The sequence below is a fragment of the Python bivittatus genome, unplaced genomic scaffold (genome assembly GCF_059951505.1).
Source record: "Python bivittatus isolate LINGU-HERP-01145 unplaced genomic scaffold, Pbiv_v1 ctg000700_np1212, whole genome shotgun sequence".
Taxonomy (NCBI): Eukaryota; Metazoa; Chordata; class Lepidosauria; order Squamata; family Pythonidae; genus Python; species Python bivittatus.
The window spans coordinates 67,659,761-67,680,877 of record NW_028277098.1 but is presented as its reverse complement, the minus strand read 5'-3'; the positions used below and the strand labels follow the sequence as shown (position 1 = coordinate 67,680,877).

General features: G+C 41.1%; 1 protein-coding gene across 1 annotated transcript in view; it reads right to left on the bottom strand.

Annotated features, from left to right (window-relative positions):
* The window catches only part of WNT2B (Wnt family member 2B), a 35,719-nt gene extending 15,456 nt beyond the window's left edge, over nucleotides 1–20,263 (bottom strand). Inside the window, exon 1 of the mRNA XM_015891510.3 lies at nucleotides 19,705–20,263. Within this exon, the coding sequence (XP_015746996.2) occupies nucleotides 19,705–19,862 (158 nt within the window). The 5' untranslated portion in view covers nucleotides 19,863–20,263. The remainder of the gene's footprint in view (nucleotides 1–19,704) is intronic.
* Nucleotides 20,264–21,117: the final 854 nt, after the last annotated feature.

Below are 21,117 nucleotides of genomic sequence, written 5' to 3'. Positions count from 1 at the left end.
AGCCAGATGTACCTTTCCATGCTGGAATGTGCTGCAGTACATTTATGCAAAATCTAAGACCAAAAAGTGCTTGCTTAGTCATGTGCAAGTGTATATACATTTCATTGATGACTTTATCACTTAGAACTAGTTTGACTGAATTCTTTAAGCAGGTAACAACTTTAAGTTGTGAATGCAATCTCCATGCACTGGAATAATCCATTTGGTAGATGCATTAGGGACATTCTTCTCTTTCATACAATGTTCATTATAAATAACACTTGTAATATTTATTCTGCTAGTACTTGCAGAATATTAGCAGAATAATATTAGAATATTCTGCTACATATGTGCTCTTGAGCTAATTATCTCCCTGGAAGTTCCTATTCCCACTTCTAGAAATACAATACATAAGTTTGCTGTACATGTGCCACAACTCTTGGGAAGATTCTTTCATTCCTGCCTTTGCAATAGTGCAGGTAAACATGCCTGTTCATGTATCAGTTCAAAAGGTCATACCCATGAGAACAACATTTCACCTCAGCTTGTGCTGAAGGACTCACAAAGCTAAATTGGTCCACTTTGATTCATTCCCTGAAGTGCTTAAAAATATTATGTGTGTGGAATCCAAATATTTTATTTTGTCTCTTAAATGAATATCTATCCAGAGTCATTAAACACATGTCCTTCCTACCCATTTGTCAGGTTGATCTTGGGATCCCCAGGTTGATTTGACTGGGCATTTTGGGAAAGCAGAGTAAATCAATAGCAATTCTAAGTGTCTTGGATCTGCTATGGAAAATATCAAGAAGCCCTGTTGGACACATCTTTTTCTCACTGGGAATATAAGCAGTCCAGGATATTTTTCTTTGACTGTAATAGCTCTTCTCTGAACAGGAGATAGCATAATGATTAACTGAGTAATTGATACAGTCTGCCCCCATTAAGGCTCACTCTTCTACTCTTTTCTGTCTAGTTCACAAGGTAATGGATGCTACAGAGGTAATAATTAATACAGATACAATGTTAGATGTTCATATTATCAATCTCAGTCTAACTTGCAAGAAAAAAAAAATAACAATGACCATAATTCCCCGCACTGAGTGCTGATGGTGTAAATGGCTCCTTCTAACTGTTATTATTCTTTGATCTTTTTGATCTCTTTGTCTTATGATGGTTACCCCTATAGCACCAATTTAACCCATCATCCCATCTCAGTCTAGATAGTATCTCTATCAAGCAGAAATGGGAGGTACTGAAACCCAGAAGCATCTGTGCAATTCAAAAACTGTGAGTAAAGGCCAACTTTGAAAGATATTTTAAACTTTGGAAGATGGCATCCACAGTTGATTGACAATATATTATAGGGGAAACTGTTTCCTATCCTCAAAAATGAACATATGAAGTGCAGAGGCAGAACCTCCCAATGGCACAATTTTAAATTATATTATTGTCTATATTGTATCTACAGAGCCAATGATTTACACATTTGGTCCACTTTTCCTGCCAAGGGTCTCAATTGAGGCAAATATTATTTTAAGGATAAAGCTGAGAAAGAGAATACAGAAAGGTCACTGATTGCTTTCTTTTCCTGCAGTCCACTGTGCTAACAAAGTCCTACTTCCAAAGCGCCAGCTTCATGCTGTGTGAGGTGATTACTGTCTGCAGTGACAGGCCAAAATAACTTAAAAGACCTGTTCAGGCATCGCTTTGCATAGAGCATTAGAAGACAAGTACCCTATTTGCCTTTATGCAGGCATAAAGACCCAGTCAAGAATTAGAACCACTACCAGTTGCCTGCATATGGCACAGTGCAAAAATATACAAAGGAGGAAGTATAAAAACCATTGGAAGATTTTTCCTGATCTGATTGGATATATGCTTTTTTATGTGATGCACCAATAATAATCAGATTTAAGTTATAGCATATATGCACAATATAAAACCCATCAACTGATCGTAGCCATTGGAGGAATTCCTAATATCCATAATTGTTATACTGGATTATATAATTGGATTATATGGATTATATTGGATATACTGGAATGATTATAATCATTTCACGTTTCTCTATAGGAAACCAAGTCAATCAAAAGAAGGGGTAGGAATGGAGAATATTCTGTGGATGACTCACTGTCCTAGCCTTTCCCTTTGCATTCAGAAAGTTCTGATGGAGTTGGCCCTTCTTTGCCCTGCTGCCGATGCATCCAAGCCTCTCTCAGTGTGTGGTTGTCTGAGAAAGTGAAAGACCCGTGGTCCGGATTTTGGCAAGAAGGAGCAAATCTAAAACTGGTGAGATGAGGCAGGAGTAAGAAATAGACCAAACAGGAAAGGAACTGAAGGATTAGGAAGCATGCCTACTCTGTTGCAATTCCTGCCCTCTGGAATGATCTCCCCCCCAGAGGTTTGTGTGGCTTTCATCCTCATGTCATTAGGAAACTACTGAAGACCTGGTTGTTCTCCCTGTCCTGGGGACAAGGTGATCCCGGAACCAACTTTTGTCCTTTTGCCTGTTTTGTTTTGTTTTGTTTTGGTTTTGAATACTTCCACTTGCAGTTAGTTGTATTTTTTCTCTATCTATCTATCTATCTATCTATCTATCTATCTATCTATCTATCTATCTATCTATATCTAATCAATCATCTTCTTAACTATATACTGTATATTCTTACCTGTAAGCTGCCCAGAGTCATTTTGAAGTCAGGTGGCTTATAAATAAAATAAAATGTGAAAATTGAGAGGGGAGAAGAATATTCGAGATAGGAGTTTAAGAAAACGTGAAGAATTAGAGACAGTAATCATGTATAAGAATAGAAAAGGATAAATTGAGTACTCTTTTTTAATTACTAGCATAGTCCTCTAGGGTCAATATAAATAAAGTGATATGTTATGAACTTTCTGATTAAAGTCATTGGTGAAAGCTTGTTGTTGATGATACTTATCCAAGGGCAGGACTTTTAGAGAAATATAGAGCCCTGCTCAAACAGAGATCCAAGTACTCCTTTTGAAACTGCTCCAAACTCTGAAGACTTTTCTCCAGCCAAACATATGCTCCATAATCTAAGCAGTACCTGTATTTCATCAAAGAATATCACACCTCATAAATATAATAAACTATACATTCTACACATTTCCATTTCTTAACATGCTGGCTATGGAATTCTGGGAGTTGAAGTCCACACATCTTAAACTTGCAGAGGTTGAGAATCACTGGTCTAAAGGAAAACTTGTGTTCTTCTTTGTCTCCCTCAAATTACATATAAACATCACCACCTTCCCAACATTGCATGGAATAACTCACCTATTTGGGACTTTAGAAAAAAGTAAAATAAGACAGGGAAAGCATAAAGGGCACAGCTTCTGGAATTCTTTCTGATCCCTCAATACTAGCTCCACTCTGAATCATGAGACTGGGGTGGAGGGGATGGAGGCAGAAGAACAGAAGGGACAATAACATTTAGAGGATGTATTTAGTCCCCTTCTGTTTTCAAAGTCTTATCTTGCTGATGAACAGAGTTTTGAGTCCTTCACATAATTCCTTTCCAATATTCTGTGGGACTATGTTTCGTTACTGTTTATACTAAATGCTGCAGGTGTCTGAAATACCTGCTTGCCAGAAATAAAATGGGATCCATGGGGGGTAACAGCTGGAATTATTGTCATCCATGGCTTTAATTACTCAAAGATTTTCAAAAACAATAATGCCCAGAAATGCTCTCTGTTCTTTATTACTATTTTATGTTTTTGGTCTGGACTCACTACTGAATGGTTTCAGGGCTAAATTCAAAGTAAATATTGCATGCAAACCATGAATCATGCATCTCAGCAAATATCCCAGCATTTAAAACTTTCTTTTGACGAAGATGTTGGCCTTAGAATGGTTATTTAATCACATGAGCTGCACCAGCAAAGAAACTAATTGGTAGGACCCAGAATGGCTACATTATTGTTAGATGCTTCAACACAAACCATCATGACACGTGCATTATAATGTCATCATAAAATGCCCTTTGCATCCCAATATTTAATGCAGAAAATAAGTTGCAGCATTTGTGTGATGACATTATTTGTGTTATTTGCTTCTCCTTGTCCTCTTTGTAGACACCTGTGGCTGCTATCTATCTATCTATCTATCTATCTATCTATCTATCTATCTATCTATCTATCTATCTATCAATCTATCTATCTATCTATCTATCTATCTATCTATCTATCTATCTATCTATCTATTCATTCATTAGATTCGTGTAGCCACTCATCTTACTTATGTGACCCTGGCAGCTCACAACAATTAAAAACAACAGTGATAAAAGACAATAAAAATATAAATAAATGCAACAAACATATAACCATATTAAAACCACCACTAAAAGCTCAGTTAAACCCAAAACATAATCACAGCAGGTGAATACAACCATGCATCCTATTCAGTACAACCACAGAAAAGGCTCACCCCTACTTCCAGACTTCCAGGCACAATGACACAGCCATGTTTTCAGGCCCTCCCTAAAGGCCACAAGTAGGTATTACTGAGTGCTTCTCAGGATCCCTGTTCCACCTTATCTATCATCTCTCTTTCTCTTTCTCTTTCTCTCTCTCTCTTAAAATTAATAAAATAGGAAGTTGGAATTCCATGAAGCAAAATGTCAGCTTCCACCTTCATCTTTATTTTATAGAATAAACACTACTTTACAGAAGAAATAATAAGTGTGGTTAGTTGTAGATTATTGCTTTGTTTGCACATATGCCCATCTGCCCAGAGAAATGAGAAAGGTAACTTGGGATGGTGGAAATCTCTCTGGGCTGTTAGAGCTGATGGTGGACAGCAACCTTACCACACCCACCACAGCAGCCATTTTATGAATGCATAATAAGCTTTTATAGCAGCCATATTCTGAAAAGCTTGAATATGCCTACTGATGATGCCCACTTGTTTATCCTTGATAAATATAAATCATTTAACCCCCTTTTTTTTTGCATTCATTTGACGGCCAAATTAGGATCTGCCACATTGTTATGAATAAACTGTTTGCTGTTTAACAAACAGGTAAGAGGCAGAAATCAGCCAGAAAGCTTTTCCCTTCTCTCCCTCCTCACAATCAATAAGCAATTTATTAATGTATTAATTTCTTCTAGGTGTAGCTGCTAAAGAGATATTAAGGATCTTTGCCCCTAAAAAGGCAATCTTAAAAATTGATACCCTGATCTCAAATGTATTCCTTAAAAGAAAAAGCCACTTAGAAAAAAATTAACTTATTTGTATATCCATTGATATACATCCCCTCCCATCTGGGTAGAGCAATTTATCTGAGTCCAGTTCCTGGTGTTCTCATGCTGTATGATATCCCACTCCCATTCCACATCACTGGCGAGGAATTAAACACCATAATGGCTGCAAGATACAGAGAGCAGAAGACCTGATATGGAACTACCATTATTGGTGGTAACTTGCTTTTATAACAGTACATTCTTCATCTAACCTAAATATAATGTCTGAAGCCCAGAGGTAAAAAGAGAGAGTGAGTGAGAGAGAGAGAGAGAGAGAGAGAGAGAGAGAGAGAGAGAGAGAGAGAACATTTCCAGCATTATCAAGGAATTATTATTTACAGCTGAATAGTAGAACTGGGGCTTTATACGTGGTTTTGAGTGCTGAATTAGACATGAAATACTGTTTGCATTTAACCTGTCTAATTTATCTGCTCTAAACAGCAGCCATGGGGGAAAAGGATAAGAATTCAGATTCTAATACACAGGAGACAGGCTCAGCTTCTTCCCAAATGAAAATTATACCCTCTTCCAGTGAAAATACAAGCTTTGAGACAGCAATTTTAAATTGGACTGTGTTGTGCATGAAAAGAGTTAACTTGTACATGCCACAATCCCAATTGTGGTCTTCTCCCTGCCCTGATTTCTACTTTAAATAAACAGAAAATAGATGTTTAACACAACACATTTATTGTATTGTGAAGTCTGACTCTGAGATTACCATTTCGGGGAAGCACTTAAAAGTTATTTCAAAATAATTGCTTCTCTTTTTCCCTGCTCTGTATCTGCTTAGTACTTTAGAAGAATCCACATTAGATAGGTCTTGATAAGGGAAATGTTACTGCATTTTTCCTTTCCTTTTCTTCCTTCCTTTTTTTCCATGAGTGAAGCTATTATCAATGCAAATCTGGATAGGCAACTGCCAAGGACTGGTTCTTTGTATGGCCCCTTAATGCACGCTGCCCTTAATGCAACCCATAAGATAACAGAAGAAAATTGTCACACGTCACCTTCCAGTTGTTGGTGTTTTTTTTTTTCTTGTAAGAATCTGCTGGGTCTTCTTCCAATAAACAAGGAGAATCCTAAATTGCCTCTTAGATAAACAAAACAATCAGAGGCAGCCACATCTATTTACTCAGCAACATACGTTTCATTTTAAACCCCAACAAGCATGGATTCCTGGAGAGCGCATGTTCCCATGAGGGAAGTGGGTACAGAATCTCAGTAGATTTCAGCCATTCAACCACTAGAGTTACTTGCTATCCAACCCAGTTTATGGGACAGGAAGGAGTTTTTGGGTCCTCCTTGTCATCTGAAAACTTTGTAACATCATTTACCCAGTTCAGTTAGTTTGAACTGAACAGAATGAAAGGATGTCAGTCAAATATGTTTCAGTAAAAGTGGCAGTAGGAAGCCAGATAATTTGTGTGATGCATACTTTCACAGCTCAAGAAGTGTATGTTCTTTGTCCCAGAAAGCAGCAGAGTTAATGGCATACTCCTGGGATAGAGATGCACCATTCAAGTTGAGGGCTACACTTGGTTTTTCAGAGAAGGCTTCAGTCCAAAGAATGGATAGGGACAGAGGGAAATTAAATGTGATTACATTCAAGTTTAATTAAAATTAGATTAGCTTTTAAAAATGACTGATTATTCCACATAGGTTTAATTATTATTTCACCTAGGTTTAATAATTTATCCCTTCTGACACATTAAAAATTACAATTCAGTAGACATTTTTGGAGGGGCAAGGCTATTAGGGCCACGTGCAATCTTGGGCCTACAGTCACCTATTCTACAGCAAAAAGTGACACCTGTGGCAGGTATCTCCCAAGATTCAGTTTTCCATTCTTGATGTGTGGGCAATATATGTGCTATGTCTGAATAATTATGAATGGACCATTTTGATACTATGCTGTTCCTTTGTTCTTCTCTTCTCATAGAATAAAACCAGAAGTCTTCAGTTAAGAAACTATGGTGGAGAGTTTCAGAACAAGCTTAGATAAAAAGCCATCTCTATGAAGATATGGCATACACTCCAGTTTATTCAGAAGCCAAGGAAAATGTAGTACCCCATCCTCCTCCATATACAGAAGCCAATTTAACTGCCATTTGGATCTTACTTCAACACTGGTGTTGGGATGTTAACTTTCATCACACTTGAGAATGAAAAGTGAGTTTAGATGATCATGACAAGCCAGTAGCGCACACAGTGTTGCTGTCACAGTGAAGGTCTCAAGGCTTTGGAGGAACAGCCAAAATATTGTTACTTCTGTTCCATTGCATCTGCTAATGACTTCTACCTAAATTTTGGGCCAGATATGAGAGTTTAAGCTCACTCTTTGAATCAGGAGAAAAAGAAAATTCTAGTATTCTAGAGAAAATATTTGCCATACATTTACCATAGACCCATTGAGAAATCATTAGGAGTTAATCATCATATAATGATCACTTTGGTTCCATAAAAGAGCTATCTCAGTTGTCAGCTATGAGCAGCCAGATACAATCAAAGAAATGTTCTTAAACTTTGAGTCAGGAGATTATTTATGATTCTTGTCTCAGAGTCTCATTGAAACCTCAATGAAAAAGAATGCAATCAAGTCAATCTTCAGTGTATAAAAATTAAAAATGGAAAACAAAGCTTTTCAATTTGGATATGAGAAGGAATCTTTTTCTAAGCCTGTGGTTGGTGGTAATGATCATGATGGTTTGTTTTCCTATACTGCAAATAGGTTAGTGCACTTGGAAGACCCATATGGGTTGTTAAGATAAACAGTATCTTCAACAGGATAGCCATCTCTCTCATGGATTATTTTGTTTATTCTGGTTGTAGAACAAAGGGTGTTTGCCTATGCAGGGTGGTCAGTATATGGTGTGGATGTGATTGCACAATCCTATTACTATCATAGCTAAAATCAGCCCGCACTGAGTCACTCCTGTTTTAAGTAAGCTTTCAGTGAAATCAAGAATGCCTTATTGATACAATGAATTGCCTCCAAGTACCAAAATTCCTTTCTTCTTGTCCTCCCACATTCCGCTAATCTAGTGTTGGATAAGACTAATTTTACACACACATACTTTTTAAAATGTCAGTGGTATTGCTCTTTGCCAGTGTTAGAACAGAGAATGACTGCCTGTGGTGTTTTGTGGTCTGTACTCTGAACCACTACTCATAGTGTCCTTTAGAAGAAATATTAAGCATATAATCCCATCATAATTAAAAGTTGATACATTACAGTTTTATCCACTGATTTAGTATTGGTGAAGTTCAAGAGGATATACAGGATTTTTTTCTAAACTTCAGGTTGATAGGTGGTTAAACAGGTTGCAGGAAGTTATTTAAAGGCTTAAAGTTAATTAAATATCTCACATATGGCATGAGTTATTGTTTTATGCATTATGTTAGGGAAGACCACATCTTCTGCAAAGCTCAGGGACCACTTGTCATTTACAGCTACCAAACCAGGTTCATGGCTTTGCTTTTGACATAGAAGGCATTAAAAAATTTGGGACCAGAATTCCTGAGACACCACTTTTGTATTGACCTGGTTGATCATTAAGATTCTCAAATGCAGGCTGTGTGTGTTAAGATTGATAGTGTCAATTTGTGGTTAATTGGGGCTGGAGGCCACAAGAAGATTAGAGGCAGGAAAATGCCCTCTTCCCAGATTTTGTCACCTGAAATACAATGGTTTCATCTTCTAGTAATTCAGCTATGTTGTCTGATCATGTCACTTTGATACTAAACATATTGGCTGAGTTCACACATCATACCACAGTTGTTTAACCATACTGAATAAATCACAAGCAGCTGGATTCACTCAATATATTTAATCAAAACCAAGGAAACTCCATTATGGTTTAGTTTGACTTGTGAAGTGATCCACTATCTCCACTGAAATCCCAATAAAGGAACTGCTTGAAATGGTAATCTTATAGTAATCAAGTCCTTTTCAAGGGAATAAGTAATTGCCTTGGGCAAAGGACGGGGCTCCATTCAAAATCTGTCTCAGTATTTGAAATGATTAAATGGATTTATATATGTCATGTGATGCAATAAAATTAATCAGTTACAATATGATCCAAGCAGTCTTTTTCTAGGACTTTCTCCACACCCTCTCATTTACTGGGTCATTGATATAAGAGGACAACAAACATGCAGTAGGAAGAAAGTAGTGGTGGTGGTGGAACTCAAATGACCATTCTGCCCAAGAACCCTTCAAAATGCCTATTAATTAAACTCTCAGAAAATCCCCTTGAAATATTTTTTCCCACATTACATGATAAAAATGAGAAGTGTGTTAATAAATTGTTATTTTAAAATTCTTAATTTTATTTATTCAGTCTAGTAAAAGCTTCTCCAAGCTTTCTAATTGTTCAACTTCACATTGGCTTTGACTGTTTCTATTTCTTTGGCAGATGACCAAAGTTGACATGGGGACCATGGAACTATGGAAAACACTCATCAATTGCTAGGCAATGGGCCACATTTTTTTCTTAGTTTCCCTGTCCATTGACTTGGAAAAGACAACATGTTAATATTATAGTAGAGAAGCTCTAGTTAGCTGTTTGAGTCATTCAATTGTTTATAGCTGCTAGTGCTAGCCTGACTGGAGAAAAGACATGATACATTTTGCACTCTGCATGAGAAACAACTAAATGCTTTTTGAGCTTTCTTCTGCGTTCACTATTGAGTTTCAGATGGGCTGTACAGCATCCTGAGATGCAAAGTGTTCCATAAACAGCAGCATCAGACTCTTATATTTTGTAAAGCCTTTATAGAAATAAGGCCATTTTAGCCTGCCTTAATCTGAAATGTTTAATAGGCTAATTTACTCATGTATAGTTACAGTTCAGAACTGATGCTGCTGGTCATATATTGAAATCACCTGGTTTAATTTCAGTAAGGGCTATATTTGTTTCTTGCTCCTTCATTCTTTAAACATATTTAGAATAATTTATTTTTATAATACTGAAAATACTCCCAAATCAGCCCATCACTGGAACCCCTGAAGTCAGACTTTTGTTGTGAATTTTCTATGACAATATGCTTACATAAGGAAAGAAGATATTCACAGTTAGACATTTAGTTAATTTCTAAATGAGTCCAAATGTACTCTGCATCTACAGATGATTTTGGAACTATTTTAAATAATTCCAATGAAAGACAAATGTAATATATTTGTCATTGTGCCCTGGACTGCTGCAATTCTTTCTACATGAGATTTTAAAAGCACAATTGATGCTGCTAGACTGTTACCTAGGGTTCATCAATTATAGCCCATACCTCTAATTTTATTCCATCTATATTGGCTGCCATCTCTAGTAGGCCCAGTGTAAATATTATATTTATTTGTTTATTTAATTTAGAGGTTACCTGACTCCAAAGACTCCGGGCAGCTTGTATTTTAAAAGCAAGAATAATAAAAGTAAGAAACAAATAATTGATGTCCAGAAGAGAAAACAACAACAACAACAACAAATAAAACAATCCCAAAACAACCTACTTGGGGTCAGCAACTGCCCTACCCCAAGGTCTGGAAGAATATCCCGGTTTTCAAAGACTTTCAGAATATCATACTAATGTACATTTGATTTTTTTAAAAAGAATCTAATTCAGTTTATATCAAGAATGACATCCTCCAGTTCAACCTATCCTTTCATTTGTGGTTAGATAAAACCAGATGGGAAAGCGTAAGGAACAGGGACCTCTTGGACTTCAGCAATGGGATCCAGCAACTCAGGCAGGTTGATGATGGGTAGCAGGGAGAGTACCAGCAGCAACCTCAATTTCAACCAAAGGGCCTAGCAACTGGTTGTCTGCAGAGCAGAGGCTCTGAAAGCCCCCAGTAACTCATGGATGACAACTGCCACACCCCTCCCCTCCCCTCCCCTGAAGTTTTGGCTGGTACCAGATCCAAAACTCATGTGGGCACATTTCTGAGAGGGGAACACCCCTCTCTGAACCCGCCCAGGTCTTGGTGATGCAAGCCAAGTTGGCCGCCTCACCCACAATCAAATTGTGGTTAAAAGCAAACTTATTGCAGAGTGACTTGGCATTCAATAGCAGCAGTTGGACTCCAAGGCCACTGGGGATCTGATAAGTTGGCCCCGAGGGAAGATTACTGTCAGCCAGAGAGTCCAACATCCCCAAGTACAGCCCACCCCCAGATCCTGCCATATCTTCCCCTGCTTGTCATTGTTCTGATGCTCCTGCCCACCCCCTCTTCTTCCTGCAGATCCCTCCCACCTCTCACATCTTCCTTCCAGGCCAAGGATCCATTTACTCCCAATATGCATCACATACACCACCAAATGTTTATTATAGCCACTTAACTAGCCATGCACAGCCACACCTAGTTCTCACAGCAGGCCTCCCTGTCTGTGTCTGGTTCCAGGGGCAGATATCTGGTTCCAGGAAGAGAGGTCAAGCCTGAAACCTTTGATTTGTGGGGTGTCTCAAGGCTTGATGTTCTTGCTCCTCCTATTTAACAACTATATGAACCTGTTGGGTAAGGTAATCCATTGGCATGGGATCAGATATCATTACTCTGATGATAGTCAGTTGTATATCTTGACACCTTGCTGTCAAAGTGATGCTGTCAAAGTCTTGTCCCAGTGCCTGGAGGCAGTTGGTGTCTGGGTGGGGAAGAACAAACTTAAGATCAACACTAGTAAGTCTGAGCAGTTGTCGATGCATGAAACATTAAGGTCTCGGGACCTTCCATCTTTAGGTCTGCATGGGGATGCACTTCTCCAGTCAGTGTACAATTAAGGGGTTTTTCCTAGGTTCTTAGCTCCTGCTCAAAGAAGGTCTTCACATAGATTCTTCTTGTATGCAAATTGTTCCCCCTCCTGACCTGGGAGGACCTTTTCTTTGTCACATGTCTGGTCACCTTGCATATATGCTATTACAATACAGTCTACATGGGGCTGACCTTGAAGACCACTCAAAAACTTTAGTTCATCCAGAATGCAGTGGAATGAGCAATTATGGGCATCACATTGTATGTCTATGTACATCTCCACCACACAAACTGCCCTAGTTATCAGTAGGCTTCTGGGTGCAATTCAAAGTGCTGGTTGTCACCTACAAAGCACTATATGGCATAGAACCTATTAATTTGAGGGACCATCTCTCTCTCCCATTGCTTCTGCCCATCCTGTAGGTTCTGACTGAGTTGACATTCTCTGAATCCCATCCATTAAGCAATGTGATCAGATGGGGCCCAGGAATATGATTTCTCTGGAACAACACCTGCCCTCTGGAATAGCATCCCCCCCCCAGAGATTCAGATGGAACTGACCCTGCTTTCCATTAAATATGCCTGACTATTCCCCCAGGCTTTGGTCTAGGGTGGTATATAGGCTGTATGTGACAGTTTTTACAGGTTTTGTTCCACTGAGATGACCTTTTTTCCTTTCTGTTTGTGCTTATTGTTTTATAACTTTGTTTTTAGTTCCATATGCCACCCCAAACTATTAATAAGTTGAGTAGCCTTAGGAATTTGATAGACAGATATAGAGATAGAGATACAGAGATATAGAGATAGATAGCAGTCAAGAACTTTGAACTTCCAAATTAACCTCATAATATAGGGAATTCACTTATCATTTCAAAACAATTTATAAAACAGTCAGAAAAGTAAAATAATAAAGTTAATAAGCTGTAATCATCATCATCACCATCATCTTTCTGGTCATACCCTTCCCCTTCCATTTAGGATAGTGATAGAGTGTCTTGTCTGTCACTGAGGGTCTTCCTTTGATAGGTGTGGCATCTGCAATATGGGCAGCCAAGAGCAGCCTTCTCCAATCTTGAAGAACGAAGGGTGTGCTAGCTTGGGGAAAACTGGCCAAAGGCATAGCTGGTTTGTTCATTTCCCCTTTTCTGTCTGTCTGCCTGTCTGTCTTTCCACTTCAGACTGTGAATCCTAATAGTTCCCTCTTCTTTTTTATTCCCAGAGTTTGTGATCAACACTAGATCTTATTTACTTCCTCTAAATAACAAGCCCTTATTTTTACAACCCTGCTTCTGTCCTACTATCCTTCTGACTGGAAGTTTGAACTATTAATCTGGAAGGATGTCACTTTAATTCTTACTTTGGTTATGAACTCACTGGATGGCAATGTTTCTCAACTCAGTTATAACCCCACCACATTGTCATATGAAAGAATAATACTCTTGGGCTCCTAATTTCTGGTACAATCACATCATCAGCACCATGGATCTTGGCAATTCTGTATATATCATAGTGATTATACTTATACATATTTATGCACTTCTATGGAAAGTTGAACACTGTAAAATATATACTCAAGAAAATTTGATCTTTGTTCTGGTGCAGGCTGGGAAAAAGTGGATCCTTTGAAGAACAGTGGTTTCAGTTAAAGAGCTGAGTGAAAGAGAGTTTACATGAGGTGGGGAAATGTATTTGCATTCCTGTTGGTGTGTGGTGTCAGTGCAGTCTCAAACATATGTGCTTGCATGTGGCTCACTTAAACCAGACTTTTAGCTTTAAAATGAACTCCTATTCTGTAATTGCTCACTTTACTTTCAGCTATAAGTAAACTCTACTTAGTTATTTACACCAAGCTTGTTTATCGTACAGATTATGTTTGGAAGCCACATAGCTCTAATCTGCTCCAAAGAATTCTGAAGCAAAGCTTGCGGCCAATGTTTAGGGCAGATCCTTAAAATGTTTATTGACTGCCTTGAATGTATGATGTTTTAGTATAACCCTGGTCCTTTGCTTGTCTCTGTATTATCCATTCTTAGCAATAATGGCTGACAAGAAGTTATTTCTCAGCTCTGATTCTAGAAATCCTTTTAATTAGAGCAAAAGCAGACACCTGGTACCTCCTAGTTGTTTTGCATTTCAGTCAGCATGGCCAATGGCAAGAAATTTCAGAGGTTATACCCCAAATATCTGAAAGTGACAGTTACTTCTACATAGAGACACTGCGGAATTAATGGATTCAGAATTTTCTGGGTGTAAAAGAGATGTTCTATGATAGAGTTATGGCCTTAGAGTAATAGCTCCCAAACCATGCTTGAAAAATTATCCCCATGGCTATTGAAACCTTCTAATTACTTCCCAAATATTATATAGTTTGCTCCCCTATAATGTATAAGGCTATTTCCAAGATATGGATTGGGAAATGTAAGTCGTGAGAAGCAAGATAATTATATATTTCCTCCTGAATCAGAGAAATACACCTCTGAATACAAGTTGCAGAGGAAGGTGCTATTGCCTCCTCATATCCTGCTTGTAGCTCCTCATACACATTTGTTTGGCTAGTGTGGGTAGAATCAACATACACAAATAGAGAAGCAAGTACATACTTCACCTAAAATGAGATAGGCTTGTCTGCATGCTTCTTCTAATTTAATACATAGGTGTGAATTTACTAAAACATATTGTTAATTTCAGAATGTTTTAATAATTAAGCAATATGTTTAATAGACATGTAGCACAAGCTGATGAAGGTAGACTTTGAAGTAATACCTCAGAGGTTTACACATGGTACAATTCTATACACATGGTAAATGTGCATAGAATTACTTCTTAACATAATGATTAAGATTTCTGTGATTTGCTGGTGTTCTTTCATTCAATCCATCTATACAATCATAATCATATAGTATGAACACCGTGAAAGGTATGTCAATTTTGTACCTCAATTAAAAAAAATCTCCTTGACCAATAAATCTAGCATTTAACAACTAAGGCTTACCTTCAGAATCTAGTTGCTAAGGCTACAATCTTTTCCCAACTTACACAGGAGTAAACAACTCATGCTGGACTCAATGAAATTGTTCTATTAATCCTGCATTTTGTGATCTACCAAAAGAAAACATCAGAACTAGAGATTCAAGTTTAAGAATATAACGTTTGATTAGTCTTTGTTATATATTCTAAAGTACTTTCTATAAGTCATCATTCTCTTCCTATTTGCATAACCATTTCAAAACCCAAACCACTATAACAAGATAGCATTCCCCAGCTAGGTCTTCTGTAACTACCCCATAGGACTTAACAATCACAGATTTTAAAAAACTGAGCTACAGTAATATTCATTTAGAATTATTAGGATACACATGCACACACACAGTCCATTTAGAAACCACCATGCTGTAGAGTTCCCACAATTCATGCAGGGTTTGTGAAACAATCTGTGTTATCCCCGATATAAGTGAAAATTCATAAATGGTTGCTGTTTAGAAAAATATGGTAGATATTTCCTCTTCATGCATAGTGAGAACTGAAATTGATGTACTCTAGGATTTGGCTTCACAAAGCTGATAGAAGAAAAGGACAAGCATTTCCTTTAGGCACAATTAGAGAGATCACCCATCATTTCCCTCAAAGCCTTGGCAAACCAAATGAAATAATATTCCATTTAGTTGGTACTGTGACATTAGTGGTACTGCCCCTTTGGGCCTACTGAAGAAAGTTTGCTTTCAATGGGGTTTAAGTACAACACTGTAGAAGCAAATTCCCTAGATTTCAACCTGGCAGAAGACTGCAATCTATTTTGCTCTGAGAAGACTTTACAAATCAAGGACTTATAAATAGTAAGATAAATATGTCACCATCTAATAAAATAATACTTGAGGCACTGCAGTTTGACTCTTGCCGCCCCCCCCCCCCCCCCGCTATTTATAGGGAAGGATTTTGGAATCACTGCTCCCTCCTTTTCCCCAGATCCATGACTGAATGATAAAAATGAACTTCTTCAGCTTCTCTAAGAAGTACTGACTTAACATCATCAGCTTTTCAGAATGCAGGTAATGATTGAGCACACAGATATGGATTCGACCAGAAATGGGTTTCTAAAATTGAATGTAATGAAAGATTGTATGTAATGAAAGAAAAGCAATTTCCCCCCCCAGAAAGATGGGAAACTAGAAAAAAAAACTTTATATACTCTGATCAAACTTACTTGGGAAGATATACCATTGTGTGCAATGAGATTAAATTGCAATATTTACTTGGGAATAAACCAGAGTGAACACTCATACTTTTGTGAGAGAAAACAGTAGAACACAGGGACTGGATAGGTATGACTCACTTTTTCATGGTTGACTTAACCATGGTTAACTTATGGTTTTGGTGTTTGCATGACACAATGAGCAATAAAATAATGACATTCAAGACTAGTTTTCTACATGTACTAAGCTAAAATGTTGTGTCACCATCACAGGATTTCCTTCTTCCTTTGGGATGTATTATCACACACCTAGGCAAGTATGCAGTCAATTGCAGCTGAAATTAGACAGTAGTTCAAGTGTTGTTTACAATCCAGTTGGAATAAGCTCCTATCTTAAGCTTTAAAATTTTGAACTCCCACTTTCTTTATTGCTAAATATGTGCTAAGTGCTGATATCCCAAGGAAGCAAACAGATGTCTTTCTTTGGCTCCCATCATCCATCCATCGTAAATGTCTCTCTCCCAGCCCCCTTATCGGGTATTTGGCAAGCCACTTTCAAGGGAAAAAGAAGAGCCATATTCCCCCTCCCTGCAAAGCCTTTTACATCAGGATGGCTGAACCTTTAGGTTCAGAATGGCTGAACCTAACAACTTAACAGTGCAGTTATAATGTTTATTACAGTAAAAAGTAAGCTTCACAGAGCTTTATCTATCTACAATTCATTTGTAGATAAATTGCTGTACATTTGAATGTTTGTAATTTACTGTTGTCTAAATTAAGCAGCCAAAATTACGGTTAAAAATTCCATTGGCCTCTTGGATTTTTTCTCTTCCTTCCATTTTGTGTTTTTCTTTATAAATTTTAATTATGTATTTATTTGTTTTAATTTGATGTCAACCACTCAGAGTCCCCCATTGGGGGGAGATGGGTGGGGATAAGTCTACTAAATAAATAAATAAATAAATAAATAAATAAATAAATAAATAAATAAATATTAGTTGAATGTGTGAATTGGCTTTAGAAAAATCCCCTCACTGAGAAGATTGGACTAAGGAACATGAAAGTTCACTCTGTCTGACTTCATGTACCAGAACAAACAATATCAGTGCAACAGGTCTTATGAATTAGGGGTGGATGACAGAGGACCACTGGCTGTTCCAGGTGATTCCATGTGAAAGCCTGAGCATTGAGGAAGGGAGAAGAGAGAAGGCTTCAGCCTATTCCTGGAAATAGGGCCATTCTACGCACAAGTTTTACTTGCTGCCACAGTCCTTGAATGCCAAGCGTGCACTTATGGATTCAGCAGCCCTCAGCCACCATTGTCGGTTCACTTCCTTAGCAAAGGCACTCCCGGCAGCTACGGGCCGCGACTCTCAGGCAGGCAGGCAGTAGAAGGCTGGGAGAAGCAGACTGACAGCTGTGGCCGGTTAAGAGGGAGCGGCCGCTCCCGAGAACCAATAACAACACTTTTCAGAGAAAACGATTCTGCCGTGAAGCCGCCTTTCTGCTGCCCGCAGCGGCGCTAACCGTGACAGGCCGAGATCAACGCGGCGTGGGCTCGGGCAGCCCCGCGAGTTGGGCAGAGGCCCAGAGCAGCTCTTCCGCCCCTTTGGAAGGAATGCCCTCTCCGTCGACGGCTGCCCTGGGTATCTCCGAGGCTGTCTACCTTGGGTGTGCAAGAGGGCTGGAGAAAAACGAAGTTTCGGGAGCGAGGGATAGAGCTGCCCGTTCCCTCGCCACAGGAGAGGAAATACCTGAGAGGAAATACCTGGGAAGTACGGCAAAATCACTCGCTCAGGAGAGGGAGGAAGAGTCCAGATGTGGGGGCTATAAATCCCATTGTCCTCAGCCACCACAGGCCAGCGCAAGCCGGGATGGCGGGAAGAAAGGTCGAAGGATGTCCACCTCAGGGCGGAGAGGGCAGGAAACAGCTACGCCCGCCGCATCAGCTAGGGCGCCTCAGCCGACAAGCCGAGAACCCTTGCTGTCAATTGCTCTGCCTTCGTCCGGCTTGCGCCCCTTGGCCTGTTTCCCGGTGGTTTTCCCGCGACAGCCTGTGGCCTCAGCTGGACAACCACATTTTAGCCGAGCGTGCTGTTCGCGCCCAGGCCCTGCGGTTAGATTATGGTTCAGTGTGTGGACTGGACGGGATAAACCAGAATTCCGTTAACCGGACGGTCAGTGCGCCTTTCCGTGTCTGGGTTCACACATCGCGCTAAGCCAAGGCGCGCTTCTCCGCGGAATGGGCTCGCCGAAAACCAAGCGACCCACCTCCTGGCTCAGCGCGAGGTGGGAGCCGGTCGTTCTCTCTCTCTCTCTCTGCGGTGGGAGCGACGCAGGTGGATCTACGGAAAAGTGGCGGGCGAGAGCTTCGGCAGCGTTCGCGTCTCTCCGGAATGACAAACTATAAATTGACGCGCCAGTCCCGGGATGAGGGGAATGGCGTTGCTTTTCGCCAAGATCCCTCCGAAGCTTCCGCTGGTTTCGAGGGAGCGCAGGAGGAATGGTCCCTTGGAAAGAAAGGGGACCGAAGCCTGAGTGCGATCTAGCGAGAGTTAAAGGGCTTTGTTTCGGGGTACAAATGCTGCCTACTGCAGATTGAAGCCCGTTCCAGAAGTCCAGGCCTTCAGGCCCTTCGACAGGTGGGGACCAACGGTGGGGTCTCCCGAGGCTTCCGGATAAAACTGCGGGGCTCCGGAGGCCCCGCTGCTCAGGCGCTGGCCCGGGCTTTGCTTTGAAGCGGAAGCCTTGGAGGCGACAGGGAAGGGACTGGATTCTAGGATTCGTCGCCCCGATGATAATCGCCGGTTGCTGTCGAGTCCCAACAGGTTTGTGGGCCGAACACGCGAAACTTGTAGCATGTAAATCGTGTTTAGGTCTTGTATGTTTAGTGCGTCCTCCGGAGCCAACCCTTTCGGTTAGTTTCTGGTTCAGTGCTTTGCGCGAACCCCGAACCCCAGGTGATGGAAGCGGATGGGAAGCTCTTAGTAAACCTAAACCGTTTGACAGCTCTCCGCCCGCATCCCCGTTCCGAGATCTCTGGTCTGGTCCATTTCCTGATTCTCAGCAGACCCCACTTTCTATGCCAAGCCCGCCCGGATTTTAGGCAGCTTCTCTCGGATCGAACCATTTCTGAAAGGAAGCGTGTGCTTCTGGTCCAGTCACCTCCCGCCGGCTTTTGAAGCTGCCAGGTCCCATCACCAGCTGTGTCTGGGAGAGGAACCTCCTATCTCTTTGGTGTCATGTCTCCGGAGCTTAAAGCGTCGCAGAAGTCGCTGAGAACCCTCCCCATCCTCCGAATCCCAACGATTCCAGCTTGTCCATCGCTGAATCAAGGCGCTCTGCACATGTTCAGGCGCACTCTTTCTCTTAAATATCACCAGCTGTGACATCTCAGACACCCTGGAACTGAGCCCACTCGAGCACCGCCAGTCAGCTGCCGCATCTCACCTTCTACCCAGCCGCGAGAGAAAGTTTCCGGGCAGCCCGTCCCTCCCTGTTTTCCCGCTTCACCCCGCGGACTTACCACCACGACGAGTCCACCCGCGGCGTGAGAATCAGCAGAGTTAGCAGCGAAGGCAACGCGAGGAAGGAGCGGGCTGGCCTGCTCTGGGACGCCCGCCTGGTGACTCCGGGAGCGCTAGCAATCCTAACGGAGCTTGCCAGGCGGCTTGAGCCAAGCATAATTCTCTTTCGCGGGAAGCCGAGGAGGAAAGAACAAGCCCCAGATCGCAAAGAGAAGAGGACGGGTTCTTGGATCTCCAGTTGGGAGGGGGGCTGTTGTGGGGAAGAGAAAACGGAGGCGGCCCTAGGTTATCCCTGGCGGCGGCAGTCACGGCTCTTTTACTAGGGCTGCTGCGTTAGGCATGGCTTCGGAAGGAGGCCAACTCAAACTAACCTAAACCCCAGGGCGGGCGGCCGCTTGCTGGGCTGGCCGGCTGATTGCCTCCTGAGATGGACTGGCCGTCGCCTGGGCTGGCAGGAGCGTCTGCGGAGCAGCCCTAAGGACCGGCATCTGCTGGGAATGAAGATGAGGAGGACACGCTGGAGGGGTGGGCTTGGGGGCAGGCTGGGGAGATGGACACCTCCTTGGACTCTCATTGGGCAAAACTCCCAGGCACAAAGACAAGGCTGTGGGTGGAGTGGGGGGAGATCAAGCCCAGCCAAGCAGTTGGGACTGTGCTCTCTCTATTGCTGGTTTTTTCTTCATCGGGGTTTACTTTCCCCTCCCTTGCTAGCTGAATACTCTCACCTTTTCCCTCCCAGGCACCACCTGCTGCCGAGAAGGAAAGCCAGAAGAGATCAGAGACGGTGCTGAACTCTCCCTTGCTGGCAGACTCAGACAGCCTCCCCCGACATCCCATTTCTCCACTGGTCCTAGTGCCTCCTATAGTTGTCCATTCTCTCAGCCCCAAGGGAGGGAGCACGCAACTGGGGGTTAACCCAAACCCAGGCTTGACATTTAATACCTTATTGGATGTGTATGTACAGAGTGCTAAGCCAAAATATGGTTTGTGGCTTAATGGGTGGTGTGAATCCAGCCTTGTTTAAGCAAATCTTGGCTTAGTATAGTGTGAATTTATCCCCAGAATTCTAGCCCCTTTTTCCCATTGTGCCAACCCAGAAGCATGGTTTAGTTATTTATTATATTTATATTCTGCTTTTCTTCTAGGACAGGAGTTTGGGACTGATAAATCTTGGAGTCTGGAGCTCCACAAGACTCTCCCCTCTCTTGCTCTAGGTACTCAAGGCAATGTGAGAGACCCTAGGCCACCCATTGAACTTAATGGCTGGGTTGGCATCCATCCTGCTGGCAGAGCACCAGATTGAAGATGAGGTGGCACTTCAGATTCAAAGTGCTGGTTTAACTCCCAAAACCCTTCAGAGTATTTGAAGATGTGTTCCTGCCCGTTTCAATAAATCATTTTCATCTGCTGTG